General features: G+C 51.9%; 10 protein-coding genes across 10 annotated transcripts; 8 read left to right on the forward strand and 2 right to left on the reverse strand.

Annotated features, from left to right (window-relative positions):
• Nucleotides 1-31: 31 nt before the first annotated feature.
• BKA58DRAFT_386314 (uncharacterized protein) lies at nucleotides 32-833 on the forward strand. The gene has a single exon (XM_046170448.1). The coding sequence runs from the start codon at nucleotides 123-125 to the stop codon at nucleotides 717-719; it is 597 nt and encodes a 198-aa protein (XP_046024017.1). The 5' UTR covers nucleotides 32-122; the 3' UTR covers nucleotides 720-833.
• A 6,377-nt stretch (nucleotides 834-7,210) lies between these two features.
• On the forward strand, nucleotides 7,211-7,602 carry BKA58DRAFT_386315 (uncharacterized protein). The gene has a single exon (XM_046170449.1). The coding sequence runs from the start codon at nucleotides 7,219-7,221 to the stop codon at nucleotides 7,549-7,551; it is 333 nt and encodes a 110-aa protein (XP_046024018.1). The 5' UTR covers nucleotides 7,211-7,218; the 3' UTR covers nucleotides 7,552-7,602.
• Nucleotides 7,603-10,417: 2,815 nt separating this feature from the next.
• On the forward strand, nucleotides 10,418-10,789 carry BKA58DRAFT_402524 (uncharacterized protein; the record flags this gene model as incomplete). The annotated part of the gene is made up of 2 exons (XM_046171725.1): nucleotides 10,418-10,543; nucleotides 10,613-10,789. The coding sequence occupies 2 exons, from the start codon at nucleotides 10,418-10,420 to the stop codon at nucleotides 10,787-10,789; spliced, it is 303 nt and encodes a 100-aa protein (XP_046024019.1).
• A 614-nt stretch (nucleotides 10,790-11,403) lies between these two features.
• Nucleotides 11,404-11,814, forward strand: BKA58DRAFT_402525 (uncharacterized protein; the record flags this gene model as incomplete). The annotated part of the gene is made up of 2 exons (XM_046171726.1): nucleotides 11,404-11,504; nucleotides 11,577-11,814. 2 exons carry the CDS (start codon nucleotides 11,404-11,406, stop codon nucleotides 11,812-11,814), a joined length of 339 nt encoding a protein of 112 aa, XP_046024020.1.
• Nucleotides 11,815-12,132: 318 nt separating this feature from the next.
• BKA58DRAFT_386318 (uncharacterized protein) lies at nucleotides 12,133-13,099 on the reverse strand. Its single transcript, XM_046170450.1, has 2 exons — nucleotides 12,998-13,099; nucleotides 12,133-12,939 (listed from the first exon to the last, which is right to left on the reverse strand). The coding sequence occupies exon 2, from the start codon at nucleotides 12,731-12,733 to the stop codon at nucleotides 12,368-12,370; it is 366 nt and encodes a 121-aa protein (XP_046024021.1). The 5' UTR covers nucleotides 12,734-12,939; nucleotides 12,998-13,099; the 3' UTR covers nucleotides 12,133-12,367.
• A 706-nt stretch (nucleotides 13,100-13,805) lies between these two features.
• On the forward strand, nucleotides 13,806-14,246 carry BKA58DRAFT_402527 (uncharacterized protein; the record flags this gene model as incomplete). Its single annotated transcript, XM_046171727.1, has 2 exons — nucleotides 13,806-13,964; nucleotides 14,007-14,246. The coding sequence occupies 2 exons, from the start codon at nucleotides 13,806-13,808 to the stop codon at nucleotides 14,244-14,246; spliced, it is 399 nt and encodes a 132-aa protein (XP_046024022.1).
• Nucleotides 14,247-15,018: 772 nt separating this feature from the next.
• BKA58DRAFT_402528 (uncharacterized protein) lies at nucleotides 15,019-15,804 on the forward strand (the record flags this gene model as incomplete). Its single annotated transcript, XM_046171728.1, has 2 exons — nucleotides 15,019-15,624; nucleotides 15,673-15,804. 2 exons carry the CDS (start codon nucleotides 15,019-15,021, stop codon nucleotides 15,802-15,804), a joined length of 738 nt encoding a protein of 245 aa, XP_046024023.1.
• A 558-nt stretch (nucleotides 15,805-16,362) lies between these two features.
• BKA58DRAFT_412018 (acyl CoA binding protein-domain-containing protein) lies at nucleotides 16,363-17,808 on the forward strand (the record flags this gene model as incomplete). Its single annotated transcript, XM_046172331.1, has 4 exons — nucleotides 16,363-16,378; nucleotides 16,440-16,550; nucleotides 16,616-16,688; nucleotides 16,764-17,808. The coding sequence occupies 4 exons, from the start codon at nucleotides 16,363-16,365 to the stop codon at nucleotides 17,806-17,808; spliced, it is 1,245 nt and encodes a 414-aa protein (XP_046024024.1).
• Nucleotides 17,809-17,940: 132 nt separating this feature from the next.
• BKA58DRAFT_440584 (uncharacterized protein) lies at nucleotides 17,941-21,508 on the reverse strand (the record flags this gene model as incomplete). The annotated part of the gene is made up of 3 exons (XM_046173761.1): nucleotides 17,941-19,297; nucleotides 19,864-20,675; nucleotides 20,897-21,508. The coding sequence occupies 3 exons, from the start codon at nucleotides 21,506-21,508 to the stop codon at nucleotides 17,941-17,943; spliced, it is 2,781 nt and encodes a 926-aa protein (XP_046024025.1).
• Nucleotides 21,509-21,934: 426 nt separating this feature from the next.
• BKA58DRAFT_317634 (uncharacterized protein) lies at nucleotides 21,935-23,860 on the forward strand (the record flags this gene model as incomplete). Its single annotated transcript, XM_046167637.1, has 2 exons — nucleotides 21,935-23,602; nucleotides 23,660-23,860. 2 exons carry the CDS (start codon nucleotides 21,935-21,937, stop codon nucleotides 23,858-23,860), a joined length of 1,869 nt encoding a protein of 622 aa, XP_046024026.1.
• Nucleotides 23,861-23,869: the final 9 nt, after the last annotated feature.

Consider the following 23,869-nt stretch of genomic DNA (forward strand, 5'->3'; position numbering starts at 1 on the left):
AACCACCAAGCTGTCTGTCATCACTCACAATCACGACCGAGCCGTGTTATACCACATCGCGTCTATAGGCTCTCAGTGTACACTGGTATTTACCTTAGCGACCTATTGTGCTCGTGCTGATCATGGGCCTCGAGGCGCGTTTGCCACCAATCCAGCCGGATGTGGACGCGTCAGACAATGAGGCATCAAACCCAGTAGAAGAAGTCGCGGAACTGCCAGTACTTACGACTACACCGACAGCCTATTCGGGATGCTGTTTAGCACTCAGTAAAACCCTCATCGCTTACCTCGCCTCGGTCCTTCCTCAGCCTCCCGCGCGTACTCTATCCATTGGAAGCGGCTTCGGCCTCCTCGAAAGCTATCTCATCACCAAACCCTATGCGTACCACGTTATAGGTGTTGAAGTAGAACCAAGCTCGAACAAGTTCTTGCCTTCCTCAAACCATCGCATCGTTCACGGCACGCGTTTTCTTGAGCCGCTCGCGGCGGAGGCTACGACTTGGCTTTTCGTATACCCGCGACGCGTTGGGCTATTGCGCGAATACCTCGTACAGTATGGCCAAGACAGCGTGGACACAGTGATATGGGCAGGTCCCACGGCGGATTGGTATGACTACAAGGCATGCTTTGCCGGTTGGACTGTCGAAGAGCAGAGCGCCGAGCAGGTTGGTGGAAGGGCCTGGGAGCTGATCGTCGTCGCACACAAGCCTAAGTCATGAGACAAGATTTCCGTAATAGTGGACGTATCCCTTCTCGACGCTGAATTCATGCGTTGACCCCAGACTCATCCATCCGACCACACGGAGGGCAGAGCATGATGAGTTCTCCCAGTGACCGAGGCCTCATAATGGCTTGATATCCTGACACTGGTGAACTAAACCGATGTGTGTCGTGCCGAGCCATCTCTGCGCCTAAGTTGCATTCATGCATTCATGCTGCAATGAACTCCAAAGTGAACGCTCTTTGTCTCCTTGTTTCGTCTTCCACAACAACGGAGAAACTTGTTGTTTCGACGGACAACGGCAATGCGAACACCACATTCATGCTAGGGCGTTGGCCTTTCACCCGATTTCTGTTTGTCTTGCACAACCTGAGGAGGACGCTTTGTCCCATTTGCTACATGTCTGCCGTCTTCTCAGGTTTGGGACACTTCGTACATCGCCCATCTCAACAAGGGACGCCCTCATGACGTTACACCATAAGTGTTTACACTCTCGAAAAGACGATAACGATACACACATCTGCTAGACGTACCAGCAAAATCGCCTGCCATGGACGCCCTTCCTGGCGCTGTAGTGCAAGCCTTTGCGCACCTGTGGGGCCAGTATCCCGAAGTAGCAGCTGGTATCTACGCTGCAGGTGCTATTGCTGCTGCTGTACCGAATTACATGCCATCATTTGAACAAGCCAAAGTCTGGTATCAGAAACCCAGGCAATCTACGAGATCTGTCGCCAAACCCGCCCACACCACCGAAGACGCAGCCGACATCGTGAAATCGATGTTTACAAAAGCTCGCCGGCCTGTCCTGATTACCATCACCAGTTCTGTCTCACCAGCTTGCAACACACTTCTTACTGTTGAACAGCAAGTCAAGGTTAAAGTGCTGGACATTTCCTCGTCTTCTGAATCAACCCAGGATACCTCCGAATCTGCCACGGAATGCTCTGCTCGTTCGACAGCAAGCAGCTCATCGCAAGTCTCCTCAGAATGTAGTACTCCGAGAGATATGTTGCCGGAGATATCTAGCAAGAGCACAGAGCGTCCACTAGCAAAGACTACGAGTACCTCTTCTGAGCCGGTCACTTCACTTCCTTTCGATGAGCTGCTTCCTCCGTATACTGTGTCTGACGAACCAACCAAAGACTCATCGCAATGGTCCGCGAGAAGGAACCGCGACCAAAATTCTGTTGCACAAAACAGCCGGTCCACGCCGACAGATCATCCAGCTAGCAATGTTGTTCACGAGGTACAGTCAGCATTGGATATAGAAACCTCTCTTATTACAAAAACGGGATTCAAAGCCTGGATGACCAGGTTTCTACACGTCTCGCGATCTTTCGCACCATCGAAAGAATCGACCACCAGTGATGCATCCAGAGCCGTAACATCGACAGGGTCTCTGAGTAGTGGCAGGGAGCCTTCTCGGATCACGTCTCCAGTTGTGGTGGAACAATTGCCGGTTACCTTAGGGTCGTCCAGCGAGATCAACGACTATTCGTTTGAAATCATCACCATCCCGCTGAGATCAAAGACAGTTTCCAGTGCTCCTCCATCTGGCACTGGGAGTGGTGACTCTGGCCTGAAAGAACATAAGTCAGCCTTTACGCATTACAGACAAAAGGCGGCTGGTACATCACTTCAAGATCCGCCGGTTTTTAAGATACCATCCGGTGTACCTCTGTTCAGCACTCAGAACCGTGCCTCTACTCTAAGAGAACATGAGCCAGCCTTTACAGATTACACACAACAGGCCCCTAGCAAACCAGTACGAGATTCGCCACCATCCGCCAAGTCCCAACGCTCGCTCTGGAAGGACTTTCGACGAGCGATTCATGAGGAATACGTCATACAGCAGGCTGACCAAAAGCCGACCAAGCCATCCTACTACACTAGTCCTATCACCATGGTGGATGTTATGGTGGGATATGTGCCATCCGTTCTTTTCACTGTATGCGACCACTTGTATAAGGATGACCCAGACTTACAGGAAATGGCGGGGTTCATAGTGCGCAATGCGTACGCGTTTGTCGTTGGATATCTCACTTACGCGGAATTTCGCTTGCCAACGTTGCCATACTCCGAACCTGTAGCATACGCACGCAGCATCGGATCCGTATCCTACAATGTGTGGCAGAAAGCGGTAGCCGACTTATTGGGAAAGCAGCAAACCGACCACCTCATCATAGACCGAGCGTTGTACGCAACGCTCATCGGAATCGCGATTTATTTCCTCCTTTTCGCCGGGCGAAGGACTCGCGAAGTTGTTCACCACGAACAAGATGAAAGCGACTTAAGTGGGGATGAAGACATGTGTGAGACCCAGGATCTACCACTTCGCGCGCCTGCTGTCATACCGCACCGGAAAGAGACATTCATTCGTTCTTGCAGAGGCTTCACTGTTGTGATGACTGTCATCTGGCTCAGTGTCTACGTTCAGGACTTGGCTGTCATCTTCGTTAGTGCACTAGCGGTGTACGTTCTATCCATCTATGGCAAAGAGGCGCGCAAAATTATCTTCACCATACTGAACCTCGTGGTTGGCGGCTTCTACCGATCGGTTATCGCCGCGCGGAACTGGATACGATACTACGCTGTGGTTGCAGTAGTAGTATACTTCTTAACTCATGAAGAACGGTTATCTTTGTGCGCTGGTAGAATTTTCGGAGGCGTTACCCCACCCTTCAGTCATTTTGTTGTTGTACTCAAGCTTGTTGGTCTCTCCTATGTCGACCTCCTCGTGCGCGGCATCATCGATGTCTCTCGAATCTGCATAGCGAAACTCCGTGTTGTAAAAGCTTGGGCTCAGTACAAGTTCATGCTCATCGTCAGAGGTCGCGCTGTCTTCCCGTGGCACCCAAAGACTGTCGGCGGGTTTCTTCGCTGGGTGCTCGCGACAATCATACTCGGCGTCCGAACAATGTTTGGGTTGCTACTAGCACAGGCTGGCCCAGTCTTCACGGGCATCGTTATGTTGATCGTGCTCTGGGCCTTGGCCTTCGCGTTTATACCGCTGTTCATTTCTCTTTTTACAGCGACCTGGCATACTATACAGCCTTGGATTGAAAGGACATCGGATGCAACAGTTCATACAGTCAAGGAATCGAGGACTCGGACTACTACAACCACCACAGCCTTACGAGATTGGGTCACACTTTCTCATAAACTTACTACAATTTCGCGGGAACGGGCAACGAGCTCTTGTATGTACACTGCGACCTCGACGGAAAGGGCTACGAGCTCTCGTACACACACTACCCTCTCGTCCGCATGGGCTACCAAGTCCGTTAGGAATGCTTCCTCCAGTTTCATTACAACCATCCAGGAAGCGGCTTCTTTAACATTCGAAAAGATCTCGATGAACCTGAGCTTGTTGTACAAGGCACAAATCGAGCCGGTCGTATCTTCTGTGGGTGTGCGCTGCCTCAACAATTGGTGCCAAGGCCTAGCTTACCACTGGGTATGGCGCGCGACAACCATTATCGCACTCACTAGCGTATGTACGGTAGGCTGGATTGTGGCCGCTCAAGCATATCCCGCACATAGGGTCCTGTCGTCTTTTGCATTCGCAACTACTTTCATGATGATGTACGTCCTAGGCACGAACGGAGTTCTGGCTTGTCCCCAGGACTACGGCGTTATCTTTGTGACTATTCTTGTCATACTCTTACTTCTGTCCCATTGGCAGCCGGGCCCGATTATGGCTCAAAACACGCCCGATGAACCGCTCCTTAAGCTGCCGGATGAAGTTGTGGCTCCTGGTTCTGCGCCGCCAAGCCCTCCCTCAGCACAAATTCCGGCCCCTACCAGTGGCATTGGAGAGTCAGAACAAAGAAACCCCTTGAGTGGAGGACCTAGTACTATCAATCAGCCTCCAGACGCACAGCCGGCACAGGCGCCTCAGCCACCCAGCGACATTCAAGCAGTTGATCTCTTGGATGAGGACTTATCAGGGCTTCCAGATGAGGTAGACGCGTTGCGCACTCAACAACAGGCTTCGCCTGTGCAAGCTCCTGTGAGAACGCCTACACTGGAGCAATCGACTGAGCCTCCGGCTCAGGCTCAGATTGAGCCACAGACGCCCACCGCAGATGCATGGACACAAACAGATGCACCTCTTTCTTGGCCGCAGCGCTGGATGAGTTGGCTATTCGACAGTCAAGTGGCACGCACTGCAAGAGGAAAGACCCTCGAGGTAGCCAGGGCTGCTGCCGAGCAGGAGCACAAGGATTTCCTAGAGCAATGCGGCCTGGCGAGCGGTGTAGAACATGAGAAAAAGCTGAAAGACACGAACGCCGAGACGAAAAAAATCCAATCGTCGAACGAAGATAGCGCAAGTCCAGCTGCTGTTTCTTCGATGACATTTCAGCCTATAGGGACTGAGCAACAGCACCGGGCTACTGTTGAAGCTGAGAAACCTGAGGAAGCCATGCCAGTTATCCCGTCAGAGACTGCAACTGAAGCTATTTCAGGCTCTGCGGCTCAGGTACCAGCGATACCGGTGGTTGCTGCTGATACATCGGCATCCGTGCGTACCCTCACGCCAGCTGCCACGTTCAAACGTACTCCTCTATTCGCGCCTGCTCTGACAACGACCACTCCCGCGACCACAGCATCTCTCCCACCGGTAGCTCCTGCTACGCCTACTCCGCCAGCCACGACTACTCCCTCATCTATTGCTACTCCTGCGATACCAGCTATTTCCTCCGGTTCTCTGACTGTACCTACTCCCGTCACGACACCTACAGATATACCGAAGTCTGCCGCAAACACTACTGAGCCTTCGGCAACGCTTGACATCACGTTTGATCTTCCTACCATCGTAATTGACTTACCGGAACCTGAGACGCAAGGAGAATACACACCCATGACATATATTCCCATTGAAGTGACGGAACTCGCTATACCCGCCAAGTACACGGCTCTCACGTCAGACGCCTACCGGGAAACTGAACACACTCCATTGGTTTCCTCAAACCCCTCGATTTCGCGCTCACGTTTCCAGGACGTTGAACCATCGCTAGGCTATAAGAGCTCGCAAGACAAACGCGAACTCGCTAATAAGTTGGTTAATTTAGGGGGTCAAAATGCGACCAATGCTCCAGATCACCAAGCTCCAGCCGCTGGTCTGGTGCAGGACCAACGAGATGACGATGGGCAAGACCATGAGCATGATGGTGTGCATGAAAGCGACGAAGAGGAAGAGCAAGATGAAAGCGAAGAAGAGTTCGATTACGGTGGGGCTAGTCCCACAATGGGCACGTTAGCTCTGCTACAGCCAGCGAGTCCTGTAAATGCTGAGATTGCTGCAGCACTTCAGAGATATCGCGACGAATTGCAAAGAGAGACTGAGCAGAAGAAGGCCATGACTTCCATGAATGTTGCTTCTGATGGAGCACCAGCGCCTGGGGACGGCGACGATAACAACCGTGATAACGGCGATGCTAAAGACCATGATGATGCAGACAATACACCGATACCTGGCGCCCAGACGCACGATACTCCGAAACCGAAAAAGGAACCTTCTTCGCAAACAGATGTGTCAATGGGAGGCATAGACGATGACGTTCAAGAAGCTACGCCCACGGCTAAGGCCAATCCAACTGTCACTGGCTTACTCTCGCATCCAGCTCCCAGCACGACAAAACCACGTCCTTGGGCCCCGTTCAGCTCGCTTCCTTCCTACAGGAATGAGCCACCTATGTTCACAGAGGACGAACTTAGTTCACAATTTGCTCTTCCTGCCATCTACAATCGGCCTGCCGCTCGGCCCACAGACCCAACACATCCAGACTCCGCAGAACAATGGCGTAACAGGCTGCTAGGAGGTCCTAGTATGTTGACCATAATGAGACGAGAGCGTGAAGCTGCGGCTCGGAGAGCTAGTGGTGATGGTTCAGACCCGCCGCATGGCCCCGGCGGTCCTTTTGGTGGGAATGGTGGCGGTGGGAATGGGGGCGGAGGTGGAGGAGTGAACCCTCCATCGCCATCGGGTTCAGCTGGCTCGGGCCCTATGGAGGGCGTCGACGAGTCGTCATCGAGCGATGAGGAGCATCACGGTGAGAGTGATCCCCATAGTCACAACAACGACGACGGTCAGACGACGAACAACCGAGCTCACACCGACGATCAGACGGACAATGCTAACAACGTTAACGAGAGCGACCGCGACAATGACGGCAATCCTTCTGCACAGCCTGGAGCTTCCAATCTCGCTGACATTCCTATAACTACGCCCTCGACTCTCGACGCTACTGTCACGACCGACGACGATGGAGACGTTGACATGTCCGATCTATTCAATGTCGATTTGGACTACATCGCCAACGCTGGTTTCGATGATCAGCAAACTCCATCCACCACCACTGATGACATATGGAGACAATTGGTGCCTGCCGAGGGATTAGAACAACACGGTGGAATCCCAACAAGTCTGGATCTATTTTTCGAGGACACAGAATACGGTGAAATTGCAACGCAGAATATTTTCGCTGATATTGATGCGTATGAGGCGCAGAATGGGCCTATTAAGACTTCAGATCCAATGTTTGAGCCTCCACAGTACCCGGCAAATGGAGAAAGTTTGGATGATCTTCTCGGAAACGCCGGCGATGAGTATTCTTTACGAAACCTGCAGCCATCGATCATCGTTCCTGGGCCTCCTAACGATGCGCGGGATGCGTTTGACCCATTCTCGGACGCGAACTGGGGTGCCGAATTCGGGGATGCTACGCAAGCCGAACAGGACGACGATGTGTCATATCAAGGGTTCATTCGTGCCGCTACTGCAAATGCATTTGGAGAGGATCAGGAGCCGGCACGACATGATCTAGCTCCACCGCCACCAACCCACGGAGACCACTTCAAACTTGAAAACTACGGAGTTATTGAAGGGCACGAAGAACTTCCAGCAGGGCTTGCAAATTTCGGTCTCAAATCCAACCAGACCGGGAACAACGCAAAAGCACAATTCCCGCCTAAGTCAGGGGCACAACGAATATGGGATAGTGACTTCAACAAAGCTGCAGACAACGCTGAGCATGAATACAAACATCCAGATGAATTCACAAATGTCAGACCGAGAACACGCTTAGTACAACTATGGGAGGACCATAAGATTGTGGAGAATCCCGAACATGCGGAATATCGATCAGCCGGCATGAAGTCGCTAGACGAACTGACCGGGCGGCAAGGCCAGGTCTTCCGGGAGGTTCCGGTGGACACATACGAAATGCGAGGAGAGAGTCACGATAATTACAAGGACGCACAAGAGCTGATGTCATGGTTTGATCCAGATGCTGAAGGTGCCGAACCTCGAGGTGATCCTTCTCCGGCTGGTTCTGACGACGGTAGCGCGTTGTCGGACGAAATCAATGAGGATAGATTGGACACGCTTGCAAACGAAGTGGCAAAGGATCAGTTGAACGAACTGAACAAAGCAATCAAAAGAGCAGCCCGAGACGTTTCTGATGACTCGGATTCAGAAGCACCGCAGAAAACTCCAGATGGCCCAGCAACTTCCCAGAAAGAGAGCTCGGGTCCACGAGCTGGTACTCAGAAGAAGGGCCGCTTTCAAGGTCCTGTCTCATTCGATACTGAGGAAGAAGCCCGTTTCGAAAAGAATGATGTGGAAAAGGTCATGGAACTTCCGATATGGCAGAAACTAAGGGAGGCCAAAGCCACGTCGACGATTCCGTCGCCGGTACAACCATCTCCGGTCGCTAACCCTGGTCTTCCGACCCGCCCGCCTACACAAAGCACACTCCCGACACCGTCAATGCCAAGTTCGAATCCTACTTCCCCATCTTCGCATTACAGGCCGCCACCGCCTTCGCAAACGTACGCCAAGCTACCTGGTTCGCCACTGCCCTACAACCCGGCGATACCAGGTGGTTTCTCACTGGGAGGCTACCAACGCTCGTATAACCCAGCAACTTTGCATAAGATGAACGGCACGTCTCCTTATGCAGGTATACCAAGTTTCGGCAAGCCTATTACACCACACGGTCAAAGTGGTAATGCAATATCGCCTACACGGAAGGCGGGATACCAATCCATGAAGCTGCCTGATGCTGGATCCTCAAATTCAGGGAATTCGCCGATGCTGTCACCCGCCTGTCATCCTACACAGCCTACAGCGGGTACAGCGACTAGAAACCCCCCGATTACCTTGCCAGCGTACAATCCCATGTGGGCTCCAGTGGGCATGACGTCTAGTAATTCATCGACTACTACCCCATCTTACGACCCGACACAGCCTGCGGCGGGATACACCGCGCGATCAGCCTCGAGCGTCAGGCCCCAGTTACTACCTATCCCTGGATTGAGTATACCACAGATGTCATTGCCACAGCTTAGTGCGATAACACAGCAAGGTAGGCCCGCAGCGCAAGATGAAGATGCGGCTGGAGACCAGACCTCGCAAACTCCAGGAGACGACAACAAAAACGACTACAGCAGCGATGTTGACAGCATCGACGGTCACCACGAGAAGAAACCTCAGGAATACTATCAACAACAACAATGGGGCAATGCTGCGCAAACGAGTGCCTCAGCTTCTGAAGCTCCCCCTGCAGCTGTGAACAACGAGCCTGTCCTCGACGATGAAGATGCCAATATGGGCGGTTGTAGCCCGCCTATGGACAAGGATAGCCCGTCGTGAAATGTCCATCGGGAGCGTGGTTGATGTGGCGTTCCGGCCAGAGACAAATAAAGCGCAGACGTCAACCCCATATTTGCGTGATACCCGGTGATCAAATGGACCCACTTTAGCGACCCACGCCTTTTTCCAGCACCAAACTGTAGAGCATCAGCCAGATTTCTACCATGCATACACCACAAAGTCTAGTTTAGATGGGACCGCAGGTGGAGTCTCAGGGTCTAGACTAGAGAGGGTGTATGGCACCTGCCTGATAAGACGCGCCAGCCAACACACGGTGATCCAGAGCCTGTGGGGTGTGTCCAAGCGTTGTTCGATAATGTTGAGGATCAGAGAGTCGTGTTTCGGACGATAAAGGGGTGGACAGTGAGAGTTATCAGGGAAAAAGGGTTGAGACCATGTTTTCGTAAACTCGAGACCATTTGATCGTGTTGGCTTACTTAGCTTATCAATTTCATCCTCATAACTATATACTTCCGAACTCGTTCGCTACTGAAAGACAGTTGTGTTCGCATCTCGGCGGCCTGCGCTGTTAATGTGTTGCTTTGTTGTAAATTCATGGCTCAGCCCCACAGTTCCACAACGTCATCCCTCTCATTCGTCCGAACTTCTCAACCGATCACGGCTTTGCGCATTACGTGCCGATATTCAACTTCGTGGCGATGATATTTTACCGTTGTTCTGCTCCAAGGAATCAACTGGTGCGGGGGGGAAATGCTGTTGAGATGGAAAGACCCGCCTCATCTACCATCCTTCACCATGACGCCCTCTAAGATCGACTACATCTGACCAGGTCTTTAATGCTTGTGACATATCTTCTACGGAAGGGTTTGGTATATGGGATCTCATGTGTTGCAGAGATTGGGAGTGGCCCGCTGTTCGCTCTGCGTTATCGCAGTACGAGTGGATGACCGGATGTTAAATGAATGATGGTTATGCAAACTGATTTGAACTAACCGGAAAGGAAACATATAACTCTTACCGCAGATTCATCTACATCTGACGAGAAGATTCCAACGTCCACACCCCAAACCCCCAAAATGAAGTTCATCTTCGCCCTCATCGCCCTCCTCACCACCACAAGCCTCGCCGCCCCTACCTCACTCAAACGCCCAAGTGAGGGTGTTTGCTGGCTCTGCGGTCTCAAATACTGGGAATGCATGGACGTATGTACCTTCCCCCCTCCCCATCAACTTTTTCACACAGTTGCAGATTACTAACCCAAGTCCCAACAGTATTACGTGGACAGCTATTCAGAAGCCCTAGGCAAGCCAACCGACATCCCTCAGTTCTATCAGAGTCAGTGGAAATGCGTGGAGCTGATGGAGGAGCACTATCGTCCGTGTTATCTGCGTCAGTGTAAGGTGGAATTTGATAAATGGGGAGAGCCGCATTGGCATCATCATGCTTAGGGGCGTAGCGCGGCTGGTTAGAGAACGAGATGTTACAAGGTGTCTACTCGCGAATCGTTCTGGATGATTTAGGGGGCACTACAGATGTGTAACGATTGGGGTTGGCAGGATGCGCGATAGCCAAAAGGGATATCTCTCGCACGATTAGATCTCGATGAATAGACGCATCATTTTCATCATCCATTGACAATTAACCCCCCATCAAATTGCAATCTACAATGGTACTAAATGCCGATCCACTTTGTTGTCACGAGAGCAGCGTCCCTATGATACGAGTGGGGTCCTCGAATACGGAACTCTGGTACCAACGGTGACTAGCAAACGAAGTGAACAACGACCAGCATTAATAGCTGTTGAGACGACGCTCCTATTATCGATCCACACCAATGATGTAAGCTCCACGGCGAGTTCTGGTTGAGCGACCAATGACGCTATCACTACGTGTGAGTGCCAATACGGATATTCCAGCATGCTCGCCTAGATACACAGCATATATAATGCGTGTATACTCACAAATCTAATTGGCATCTCCTCTTCCTTCAAACGATTGTCAACAGAACCACTTGGTCTATCTTCAAACCTCCACAAGACTCATCCATCACATCTGTGTCAACATGAAGATCACTACCATCATCATCGCAGCATTCAGCACCGCAGCTCTTGCCTCAGAAAGCCAATTCCAGTTCTCGCACACCTGCGCCACTTGCCGTCACATGTATGCTGAATGCATGGTCGTAAGTCAACCAGTTCCAGTACAAACTTACCCAGTTGCTGACATATCTCATAGGACCATTGCCCTTCGATCACATTCAACAAGCCATGCTCGGACTGGTGCCAAAAGTGGCTGTGCGGAGAAGGCGAAATGGGCCAATGGTGTTATAACTGGTGTGGCACGAAGGATTGGATGGACTGTGAAGGAGGTTATGCTAGATATAGTAAGAACCACTGAGACACGTTGCGACCATCTCGACGGGGTAGGCGGAAACCGGAATGGGGCGCAGTACTTTCAAAATGCTTTGCGCTGATAATCTCATGGTATGTGAAAGTGCTGGACTGGTTGTAACGACGATGCGCTTTAATGGCTGGTCAAGCAGAAGATATAAGGCTTCGTTTACGTTTCACCGAGCAAATGTCACTCGTCACTAAAGAGGGGTTTCATCGTTTCATCCCTACTCTCTTCATCGTCTCTTAAGGTAACGATACTGCTTATCTCTAATGAAGAAGCTTCTGCTGTCCATACACGAAGCAGCCGTTATCTGGGACCCCAGAGATTTTGTCACTAATAACGCATTTGCCAATGCCTATGGTCTATCACGGGTGAAAGGGCCTGGCAAAATACAGACTCTTGACTCTCAATTTTGCAGCAATTGCGAAGTGACCACCGCTCACTCAACGCACGTTACCGCTCACTCACCGTGCGTTACGCACCTGTCTACCTAGAGCTCTGCTTCTCCCTGCTCGACACAAGTATATAATCCCCCTCACCCTACCTCTCTCTTCTCTTCCCCAACAACAATCAACGTTCAACACACTCAACCTCCACCTCACCACGAAACCACTTCCATCAACCACAATAACTCAATCCCCATCAATCCACTCCCAAGCATGAAGCTCTCCCTCCTCATCATGGCAGCCGCCTCTACCCTCGTCCTCGCCGGCGGCGGCGGCGGTAGGAAAGAATCCATTATCTGCAAGAAGTGCGATATCTACCGCCTTGAACACTGCGAGAAAGTAAGTTGCCATAGCCCTGTTCCAGTAGTCTTTAGTGTCCAAACCAGAAACTAATTTCAATAGGACGTATGCGAGAAGAAAGTCGATGGCGCCTGGTACAAGAAAGAAACTACTGAGTGGAAGAACTGCATGGACGACTGTGAACACGATGATGTGTGCAAGTACGTACCTGAGGGCGAGACGGCGACTTGCAGCCAGGAGTGTGTCTATCATGTTCTCTGTCCCCTTACTCGTCCTATTTGAGATATAGATCTCGGGTAGCACGGAAGTGGATGAACATCAGTGAGGCATGCAGGGCAACGAATAGCATGGAGGCTGGGATGAGAATTTGTCTTGGCTGAATGCCTGTCATCATTGCGAATATGGAAAGCAGAACAAGGACGGGATTTGGTAGCATGATACATCCTTGGTGACCTAACCTAAAGATGAATGTCAACTACACACTTAAACATGTTGAGTTCTTGAACGTGAACGTACCTGAGCAGAAGTGACGTGTCTAGAACATCCTCTTATCACCTGCCACCACCTTTCTGATGTCTATCCACTGTGAGAACCTTAGCAGCGTTCAGACAAGCGTGATTAATCCCTAGCTTTCTTCCCCTGATCTCACCCTCTCACCTATCTGCAGTCGGCGCTGCTGATCATTTCCTCAGAAGTACCCTCAGCTACGGCGCCCACAGGTTAATTCCAAGCCATTGTTACCATGGTCAGCTGAAATGATCCAGATGTAGTTCGAAGTCTAGATAAGAGCGCGATTGAAGGCCTCGAGAGTGTGGAAATGAGGACTAGCTGATTTGGACTTGGAGAGTGCCTACCGCGCGGGTGTTTACAACCACCGGAGTGAATGATTGAACGTACCAACGAACCCACCCAAGAATTCGTAGTCATCCCTGCATGTGGTCGTCCTTACATGTAGTTATCCATTCCTATGGTTATCCTTACATGTGGTTGTTGGAATATGTGCTCATCCTTACTACAATCATTAACGCCCCTGACATACACGTGCTTCGATCGCGTGCAAAGGCTCACCACCCATGCGCCAATTCCGCACCGTCTATATCAAACCTCTTCATTCCTTCACTATCATGTTGGTATATTGCCACCCAGAATACCACCCCAGGTGATACGTGCGAGTCACTCAATCTGACCAGCTGCCTAATCCCTCTCTTTCTCACCCAAGGTGTATATAAACCCACGATCCGCTGCTGCAAGAAAGTCCTTCTCTTCATCCACCCTCGACTCAATCTCCTCAGCCACAGACCAAACCATACGCACTCCCCCAACAATGAAGTTCACCACCCCCCTCATTCTCGCCATCGCGACCCTAACCATGGCCAACCCCATCACCAACCCGGACGCCAGCACCGTCGCCGAGGCCAACCCCCTCGCCACTCGCGATCCCACCTGCGACCAGTGCGATGAGAAATTCCGCAACTGCAAGAAGGTAAGTCGATCCCCTTGCTCATTTCCCTTCCGTGTATTTTAGACTAATTGGAGTGATAATGGCAGTCTTGGTTCTGCTGGTTCAACCCAGGTTCCTGCGATACTACTTGCCGCGCTGATACTTGTCGTGCGAGCGAGTTCTTCTGCCGGGACCACTGTGGCTGGACGGGCTGTTAAGCTGGCTCTAGTGTTGGAGTCCACCTACTGGAGAGAGGCTACTCTTGAGCTTGAATCGGAATGGAGGCTGTCTAGCAAGGGCTTATTCTTCGGTAACGGTTCATGATCGAGAGCGCCAGATGATGGACCGGCCTTTGGGGTATGAGTATGGAGTTCTCGTTCACGGTTAACATAGATGGTCCGGTATATATGTCGATATTGATAGCCAGATAGCTGCTACAGCCGGTGGATCTGTATCATGGAATATAACCAAGTCTTGTCAGTGAAGTGAAACCATCGAGTGATTGTTTTTGCCAGTTTTGATCATGAAATCCTGCCATATACCCCACCCAACCCGGCTCATACCTGTTGCACAGCCCAGTCACATATATTCGCAAAACTACTCATAATCATCGAGCGCAAACCCCAAAAAGAGTTGAAGCAAAACGGTTCGAGTCGTCGCATCGTCCCAATGTAGATCACCCTAGACTAGCCTAAGACTCAAGACCGAATACGAAGATTGACCTGCAGCGCCAAGAAAACTAGGCTTCTCGCGGCCCGCAGATGATCACCAGCTAAGCCAAATATCCTCATGGGTGTTGTCTCCGTCCGCCTTGGATTCTCTTGAAAGTTGTACACGCCGTCTTGGCTGCTATATGAATTGGCGGGTTGCGCTCCTCGTGGGCGGATGATGTAGTGTCCAAGACTTATCTAGTTGTATAACTATAGTTTTGGTGCATTGGACCCGCTGGTGATGTCAATCGTGGAGTTTGAGTAGGAGTATTTAGGTTGCTTGTTTCTCGAGTTGACATGTCCGTAGTCGTTAACTTTGTTCAATCAGCACCATCATGAAGCTTACTCTGGTAAATCTCTCTACGCTTCTAGCGACCACTGCCACAATGTCCCCTCTTACCCATGAACGGCGCCAACAATGTAGCACGTCTTGGAGCTACCCGTATACAGGCAGGATAGCTCCCAGCAGCTACAAGGCCTTCAACCTCGGTAGCTGCACTGCACAACTCACCTTCAACAAAGACCAATACGTAGGAGTGCAATGGGCATTCGAAGCCACATACGCGGACGGCAGCCGTGCCGAACTCAAGCCTTTCCGCGACTTCGACAGCTTCGGTGTCAGCGATACCTTCTACCCCTACCTTGGCAACAACTTCCTCACCAAGTACCCTGGAAACTCGGCATTCACTGCTGTGCATGAGTTCAGCAGTGTATGCAAGAACGGCCAGGCACCTGTCTCATGGCGGTTCTACACCACCTCAGGAACGTCCAATGGATGCTACACCACGGGGCAGATACGCGCTGTTGGTAGTGTTTCGCGTCCAGCCAAGGTTGCGGGGGTATTACTGCGTAGAAGCAACGATGCCGGTGACTTTGAGGTCAGCTGGTCGCCGGTTTCCAGCGCGACGGCGTATTCCGTTATTGTTGAGTACCCGACTGGTACGGATGAAGTTGGTAATCCCTATACAAACGTGAGGGGTCAACGCGTACAGGTAAGTCTGCTCATAGTCTCCAAAGGGCGGTACTAATAGGCGTTCCAGGGAACTTCTACTCAAGTTGCGACTACCACGCGTAGACAGGATGTAGCGAGGAAGGCGATTGTTCATGCTGTTAACTCACAGGGCGTGTGGTCGTTTACGAGCGATGTGCAGCCAGTGGTAGCAGACTGGTAGACGATGATGCAAGATGTAAGGTCAGCGGGATGGACGTAAACATAAGCTATATGGAGTCAGCGAGTCTTCCGTCGCGAATCTATATCATTTCGTCCAAGAAATCGCGTGCGGAAAACATTGCCCGATTCGTCGTCCAGATCCCTGCCCCGGGAACGAACAGACATGTGGCCGTTATCGCGTGTGATATGATTCGTAAAAGAAGGACGATAGTCTATTGCAATATATCAGCAAGAGAACAAAGTGCGGTGAAAACAATGAGAGTCTGTTGACACGTGAAACGGCGGCCGACCGCACTGCCACATGGCAAGCGCGCCCGCTCCGCAAGAGCCGAGGCCAAAGCGCCAGGGTCGCGCGACAACGAATGCCATCTCCACACGGCTCCGCATTGTCATCGCATCATGCACGCCGTCCGTCATCCATTGCGCCGTTATACTTTACCTTGTCTTTTGCTCCTGCCTGGCTGAATACCTTGTGCCTGCTATTGAGGCACTCACACGCACCGCCACACCAATCAATGCGCCGCTCCCCGTCTATGGGGGCGCGATATCCACGCTCGTAATGTCAGACTCGGTTGGTAGGTTGCATCTGGTGTGAGAGGAGATGGGAGGAACTTTTGCTAACGATAAGGAATGCAGATCGAGTCTTCAGCCATGCGCTCAACACCGTCAACAAGATACGGACGGGGTCGCAGAAACCGCCGTCTGCGACCAGGTTACGCTTGTATGGGCTATATAAGCAGGCCATGGGTACGTTGCGTCAAGGGAAATGATGCGGAGGGGGACTGTGCTACGACCAGAGCTGACCAAAACAGAGGGCGATGTCGACGGTATAATGGAATGTCCAAGGGGGAATGATGACCAGTCGCAACGAGCACGGGAGAAATGGTATGTCAGTTGGCGCATAGCACCAGTCATGTCCCTCTCATGGAATGCATACATGGCAGAGCCTAACATTCCCAGGGACGCTTGGAAACAGCAGAACGGTCTCTCCCGCACCGAAGCCAAACGCCGCTACATCACAACCCTCATCGACACCATGCACAAGTACGCCTCACCCTCGCCCGACTCCCGAGAACTAGTCGCCGAACTTGAATTCGTCTGGGACCAAGTAAAGTCCAACGTGCCATCCTCCTCCTCCTCCTCGCCACTACGAACCTCCGACCACATAACCCCCGGCTATTCCCAGCACGAACTGGGCCAAAGCGGCCGCGCAGCCATGAACAGCAGTAACGACATGGACCGCTCTCGACACGAGCCCCAACACTCGGAACGCCGCGACGTTCCCCTCCGCGTCAAATCACCAATGTCGCAATCCGAAGAAGAGCTCGAGGAAGAGGAAGCAGAAATCGATCGCGAGGGCGAAGTCTTCGTCGACGCCCCAGATTCGCAATACAACCCTACATCCTACCCAGACGATGACGCCCCTGAACTCGAAGACGCAGGCGTACAAACCGATTTACAACAGTTGATCCGCGCTGAACCTATACCCATACAAACACCTACGCCCGCGCCACGGAATCGCGGCATGGGCGTCCTGGGTAAACCTATCCAGATGCCCATTCCAGGTTTCGGCAGCACACCTGCCCCAGCTGGAAACGGTGCAGCAGGGGGAAAAGACACATCCCCGAAAGAATCAGTCGCAGACCAAAAATGGAGAAAGCGCGTTGAGCAATCGCTCATGAAGATGACGGCTGAAGTCGCCGCATTACGAGAACAATTAGAAGCAAGAAGACTCTTCGCACATTCAGTACACTATCAGCTATTCAGGGGCGTGTGGAGATGGGTGTGGGCGTGCTTCAAGCATATAGCCGTTGATGTATTTATACTGGGTATAGTGTTGCTGTGGATGAGGCGGAAAAAAGATAAGAGGTTGGAAGGGGCGATACGAGTGTTACTTGGTGATGCAGTAGCGCAGATGCAAAGGGGTGGCGGGATGGTGTTTGGGCGGGTTAGATTACCGCTTTTAGGGGGAGGGAAGAAAGGGGGCACAGCAACGTCAACATGAATTGAAGAGTTATGATCTCAGTTGTTACGCTGTCTGCAGATTCGTCACGTGTGATGGATCAGCTCACTACTAAGGCTCGGATACCGGGCCAACAATATGCGACCTTGCGAACCAAGACTTGCTCTACCGTCTTCAATCCATCTCGCCCATCCCTCCCTTCTCCATTCCACCCTCCCATTTCCCGATCATCTTAGGAAAACATTGCCTAATCAACACATCCCCATATCCCTCGAACCTCGCCTCAACCTCCCTCAGAACATTGACCACACTCCCCTCCCCCTTCATCACACCAACAGATCTTAGTTTCACACCATCGACCTGTGGCACGCGCGGCATAACGACGATAGCAAGGTTACTGGTTGTACCACAGAACATGATGAGCAGCATAGCGATCGCTGCGTTATCCGAAAGCTGAGTGTAGAGGAGTGCTTGGCTGAAGAAGGCGCCGGTTATAAGGATGGTGAGTGGGATACAGAGTCTCGAAGCGCTGACATTTGTGGTGTGAGATGTAGGCGTATGGATAGTGCTGGTAGATGCGGTTGGAGAGGGCTGAACGATGTATATGTGGTTAGGCGGGGAGTCGGTATCACGCATGAGTGCGTATGCCCCAGTTCGCGTACCGCCGGCCATCGAAGAAGTGATCTGAGCATTCCAGACGGGCAGGCCTGCAGTAGCTTCGATAAGCAAGATCGATATGCTGAGGAGGAGGAGGGGCGAGAGGTCGTCATAGTAATACCAGAATGATCCGGCAACACAGAATTGGAGGAGTGCAGTGATCAAGCTGCCGCTCTGAAATAGGTTTTTGAAGGGAGTGAAGGCGGAAGATGTGCCAGTGGGTTGGAGGATTTCGAGGACGACCTCGCTATCTTGGTAGAACTTGCCATCGATATTGGAGGGAACAGAGCGGGACTCCAGGTCTCGGAGCAATCTCGAAACAGCGAACTGCCTGTTCGACCGACTCTTTCCTGTCTTCATGTCCAAAACCTTGACATCGCACTCCGGTTTCGGCGACAAATCACCACTACCGCACGCGACTGACACCAAAAGTGACAAGCTATAAGCCAGCCAGCCGAAACCAAAACAGGGAGACTCGTTCTTGCAAGTCGTGGTGGTGATAGCGAAGGCTTTTTGAACGAGTTCACCACCGAGCAGCATGAGTACAATGGCGAGAGGGTTGATACGTCCTGAGTCGCCGTTGCGGTACTCGGATGCGGGACCGTTGGGACTCAGGTAGTAGTTTGTGGTGTAGAGACCGATGTAGGCAATGAGAAGTGGTATTGACATGCTGAGGTTGGCGGCGCGGTGGTTGTTTTTGCGGTTACTTTGTAAGGGTACACTGGAGGGGGTAGTGGTGCCCTTTTCGATATCAATGCTTGCCATGTTTCTGTTCGCGGCTTGAGTGGCTTGGTAGGTGCTTCCTTGCCAAATGTGGCCCTGGGGTGTCGGTGGAAGAAGACCGGTGATTGGTGTGGAAGGCCGGGTTGTGAGACTGTTTCGGGTATTATTTGTATCTTGGAGAGCGACGGTGAATTAGAGGGAGTGAAGGTCTTCGCCCGATGTCACTCGTTGCACTGTGAAATTCTCACTGCTGTTCAAATTTGTCACTGAAGGTCGCTGCGTGCGAAGAGGTTTCGCGTTTTGTTTTGAGATCGATATAGTGTCTGAGAAACCGCGCGATCCAACCGGGGCAGATGCGAGGCAGGAGCAAACAACAGAGAACGCACGTGCGTTGGTGACTGTCGGGTACGATTGGACGAGGTTCATTGTGACGCAGCGGATAATTGCAGCGAATGTTTCTGAATGATTTCAGTGTCGCACTGTCACACGTCAGTGCAAGTGTGATTGCGTTCTGGCGGCGCGGCCCTATGGACATGCTTCAATCTCGTGAGTTATATGGTCGCTCGTACCGATGGCGAACCTGTGAATGGATCTATCGACTGCATTTTGAAGTATTTGTAGGTCAATATGTTTGATATCTCCGTGGTGGGCCTCTAAAACTAAAGGCCCCTACCATGTGACCACCCAAACTTCGCGATCCCGCCACCCCAACACGACCAAAGATCAACATTGCCGTCAGTACCGCTATCAATGAATGTGAGTGCACGAATTTTCGCCTGCCGCGGGTCCATCCCCTCTATCTCCTTGACAGATTTACCCGTCCAGATGTTGCTAATCCGAATTACTGTACCCCCCGTTGTATCTTGGGCTGCTGCTACAAGTCCGAGTCTTGGGTGTACATCGATGTCCAGTTCTAGCTCGTCTCTGTTCGCGTGGGCAAAAGTCATGACTGGCTGCGACCAATTCTTGAAAGCTTTGTGGTTGAGCTTGCGGCGTTTGTGACTATCGCGATGAGTGGGATACAAGTTCTTGAAGTATTCCTCGTTGTAGTGGTGGTCGTCGTAGTTAAACGTCTTCCGCGAAGAGTTCCGAGATAAGCGAGGTGAGCGGATATCGTATAAGAAAAGCGTGTCGTTAAGCCCCGAGCATATCAACCTAGTCTCATCGTCGGCACGCTTGAGCTTTGAGATGGGCGCGGGATGTGTCAAGACTTGACTTGAGCCCCCTGATCTTGTGTCGTATAGCCGAATGGTTCCATCTCGACAACCAAGTGCGACGGTAGTGTACGATATCCACTCCAAGGCCAGGACATCTGTCTCAAGTGACTTTACTACGGCTTGAGAGTCCCACGCACCTCCCTGTGATCGAGTGAATAGTAGCATCGAACTCGAGGCCGCAACTGCGAGGTGCTCGGTCCAGGTTGCTGCAACACTATTTGCGAGACCCGGTGATGCCGTGAACGTATTTGGTCTGGCAGCAGCACCCCAAATGACTGAACAGTCCTTTGGTGTAAACTTCTGCCCTACATACTGTGTTATTATGAGTCAGCCTGAGAGCCTTGAAAATTCGCCAGTTCTGTACGTGATTGAACCATGACGAGAGTGGGCAAGAAAGCTCGGTTTTTTTTAGTTATGCCCTATGGCCGCCAGGTAAGTCAGATCATCCGATCTACCAAACATAAAATGAAACACAGGCGTTCATCTTTGGGTGGAATATGTCCGTGTAGGTTGCAAACTTGTGAATAACTTACTGGATCGTCGCGCCCTGGGTCGCTGAGCCATACCTCTGGCGGTCGATCTGATCCATACGTCGTTACTGCAAGCGCGCCGGTCGCTGGCAGAAAGGACAGCGAGGAGACCGTAGACGTCGTTCGCGTCACCTCTTCACGTGGATACCACTGATAAATACTCTCTAGCGCAGATGAGGAGCTCCCGCGATCTGCAGGCTGCCTGTGCACACTGTTCTCACCTTGGACTGAGTATATCGTATGATGTACTGGGTCTTTGGCAAAGAGTCGGGTTCCAGATGGAGGTAGCACCACTTCAGGACGTTTTTGGATACCGGCTGCGCACGCGTCAGGCCAAAGACCGTGGACATAGCGTGACCGTCTGCTAAGGCCTAATTCCCTATCGATATTTGTCAGGGTAAAGCTGTTCGGGTTGCGCCTGATGACCCGCTCCTTCTTGAGTTTATTAGACCGCGCAAGTGCAACATTTTGGATACGCTCTTTTCGCTCTGTCTTCTTGATGTTTGCTGAGGAATATTTGAGATTTGATCCTTGAGCTGCGGTTTGGTTTTGGATCCTGAAATATTTCTTCTTCTCCACGTCCCAAAAGTAGCCGGGTATTGGCTGGCCGTTCATACTGAGAGGGTGGTGGTGACAAGGCCACTGTCTGCTCCAAAAAGTCGAGTGCGAACGTACGCGTTGCTTGAAAAAGGATGTGCTGATTGGTGGAGTCGACGCGTCTGCGAAATCGTTCAGAAGGGAAACGCGCGAGTCAGGCACCGCGACGTTCTGATGTTTCCACGACTGCCTTATCGATAAGGCCGCTCGTCCGAGGCATGACGCCACTGCCCCATAACGTTCAAATCACTCCGATCAGCATCATATACGCCCATATTTGCCGCCATCTTCCCCTCATTGCCCCTCCCTCCTACACCACTTGATACCCCTTAGCAGCTCATGCTTCGAATCTCCACTGCGCTGCAGCCTAGTAGGAAAGTCATATCGTCGACAAAATACATCTGCAAGAATCCCTTCCACACTTTTATGCGCCTCAATCAAGTCATGGCGCATCTCGATACCCCACAGACGGCGAGCAACTCGTCCAGCGAACTGCAGACGCTGCAATCACTTCCCAAATCGAACGTCTTCACATCGAACCTTCCCGCCGATGACGCCTTCCCCAGACCGAAAGATTCGCACGATGCACCACGGCAGATGCTCGGACCGCGCATGGTCAAGGGAGCACTATACACATATGTTCGACCTGACTCACAGGGAGAGCCAGAGCTGTTAGCTGTCAGTCAGCGAGCAATGCAGGATATTGGCTTGAAAGAAGAAGAGGCCAGGACGGAGGAGTTCAAGGAAGTCGTCGCCGGAAAGAAGATCTTGACATGGGACGAGTCAAACCCAGAGGCTGGAATATACCCTTGGGCACAATGCTATGGAGGCTACCAGTTCGGACAATGGGCAGGCCAACTTGGTGATGGACGCGCCATCTCACTGTTCGAGTCTACCAACCCAGCGACCGGAACACGATACGAGATCCAACTGAAGGGTGCTGGACGAACACCATACTCCCGCTTCGCCGATGGCCGCGCAGTACTGCGATCTTCTATCCGAGAATTCGTCGTCTCGGAATACCTGAATGCCATTGGCATCCCCAGTACAAGAGCGCTGGCGCTCACCCTGAACAACGGAAGTAAGGTCATGCGCGAGCGCACAGAACCTGGAGCCATCGTCACGCGATTCGCGCAGAGTTGGATCCGATTTGGCACATTCGACCTACAACGTATACGCGGCGACCGAAAGACCCTCCGCACGATCGCAGACTACACAGCCGAGCACGTCTACGGTGGCTGGGACAAGCTCCCCTCCAAGCTCCCCGCCGGTGAAGCCAAGGAAGTCCATAACCAGACCTCCACGGGCATCCCCAAAGACACCATCGAAGGCGAGAACGAAGGCGAAGAGAACCGCTACGTCCGTCTCTACCGCGCCATCCTCCGACGCAACGCCGAAACCGTCGCAAAATGGCAAGCCTACGGCTTCATGAACGGCGTCCTAAACACAGACAACACATCTATCCTGGGTCTATCTATCGACTTCGGTCCCTTCGCCTTCCTCGACACTTTCGATCCCACCTACACCCCCAACCACGACGACCACATGCTGCGCTACAGCTATCGCAACCAACCCACAATCATTTGGTGGAACCTCGTGCGCCTAGGCGAAGCCCTGGGCGAGCTCATGGGCGCCGGCAGCAAAGTCGACGAAGCGCAATTTGTCGAGAAAGGTGTCACAGAAGAAGAAGCAGATGGCATCGTAAAATGCGCAGAATCCGCCATCGACCGCGCAGGCGAAGAGTACAAGGCTGTTTTCCTCGCTGAGTATCGCCGTCTCATGACGCTTCGTCTGGGACTCAAGACGGAGAAGGAGAGTGATTTTGAGGACTTGATGTCGGAGCTTTTGGATACCCTACAGATGTATGAACTGGACTTCCATCATGCCTTTAGGCGGTTGGGGAATGTCAAGTTGGCGGAAGTGGAGACGGAGGATCAGAGGAAAGATGTTGCCGGGAGGTTCTTCCGTAGTAACGACGCACCGAGGCAAGAGAGTGATGGGAGAGAGAGGATTGGGAAGTGGTTGGAGAAATGGTCGCAAAGAGTGAAGGAGGATTTGGGGGAGGGCAAGGATGCGGAGAGGAAGGCTGCTATGGATTCTGTTAATCCCAACGTAAGTTGGATGTTTCTACCCTTCTGTGAAAGAAGTACAGTGCTAACAAGTGGCCAGTTCATCCCCCGGTCCTGGATCCTAGACGAACTCATCGAGCGCGTCGAAAAGAAAAACGAACGCGAGATCCTACCTCAAATCATGAAACTCGCACTCAATCCCTTCCAAGAAACTTGGGAGTGGAACGCAGAAGAGGAAGAGAGGTTCTGTGGCGACGTGCCGAAGTACAAAGGTATGCTACAGTGTAGCTGTAGCTCTTAGATATCTTCT

The sequence above is a fragment of the Alternaria rosae genome (genome assembly GCF_020736505.1).
Source record: "Alternaria rosae strain MPI-PUGE-AT-0040 chromosome Unknown BKA58scaffold_6, whole genome shotgun sequence".
In the NCBI taxonomy this organism is placed as follows: Eukaryota; Fungi; Ascomycota; class Dothideomycetes; order Pleosporales; family Pleosporaceae; genus Alternaria; species Alternaria rosae.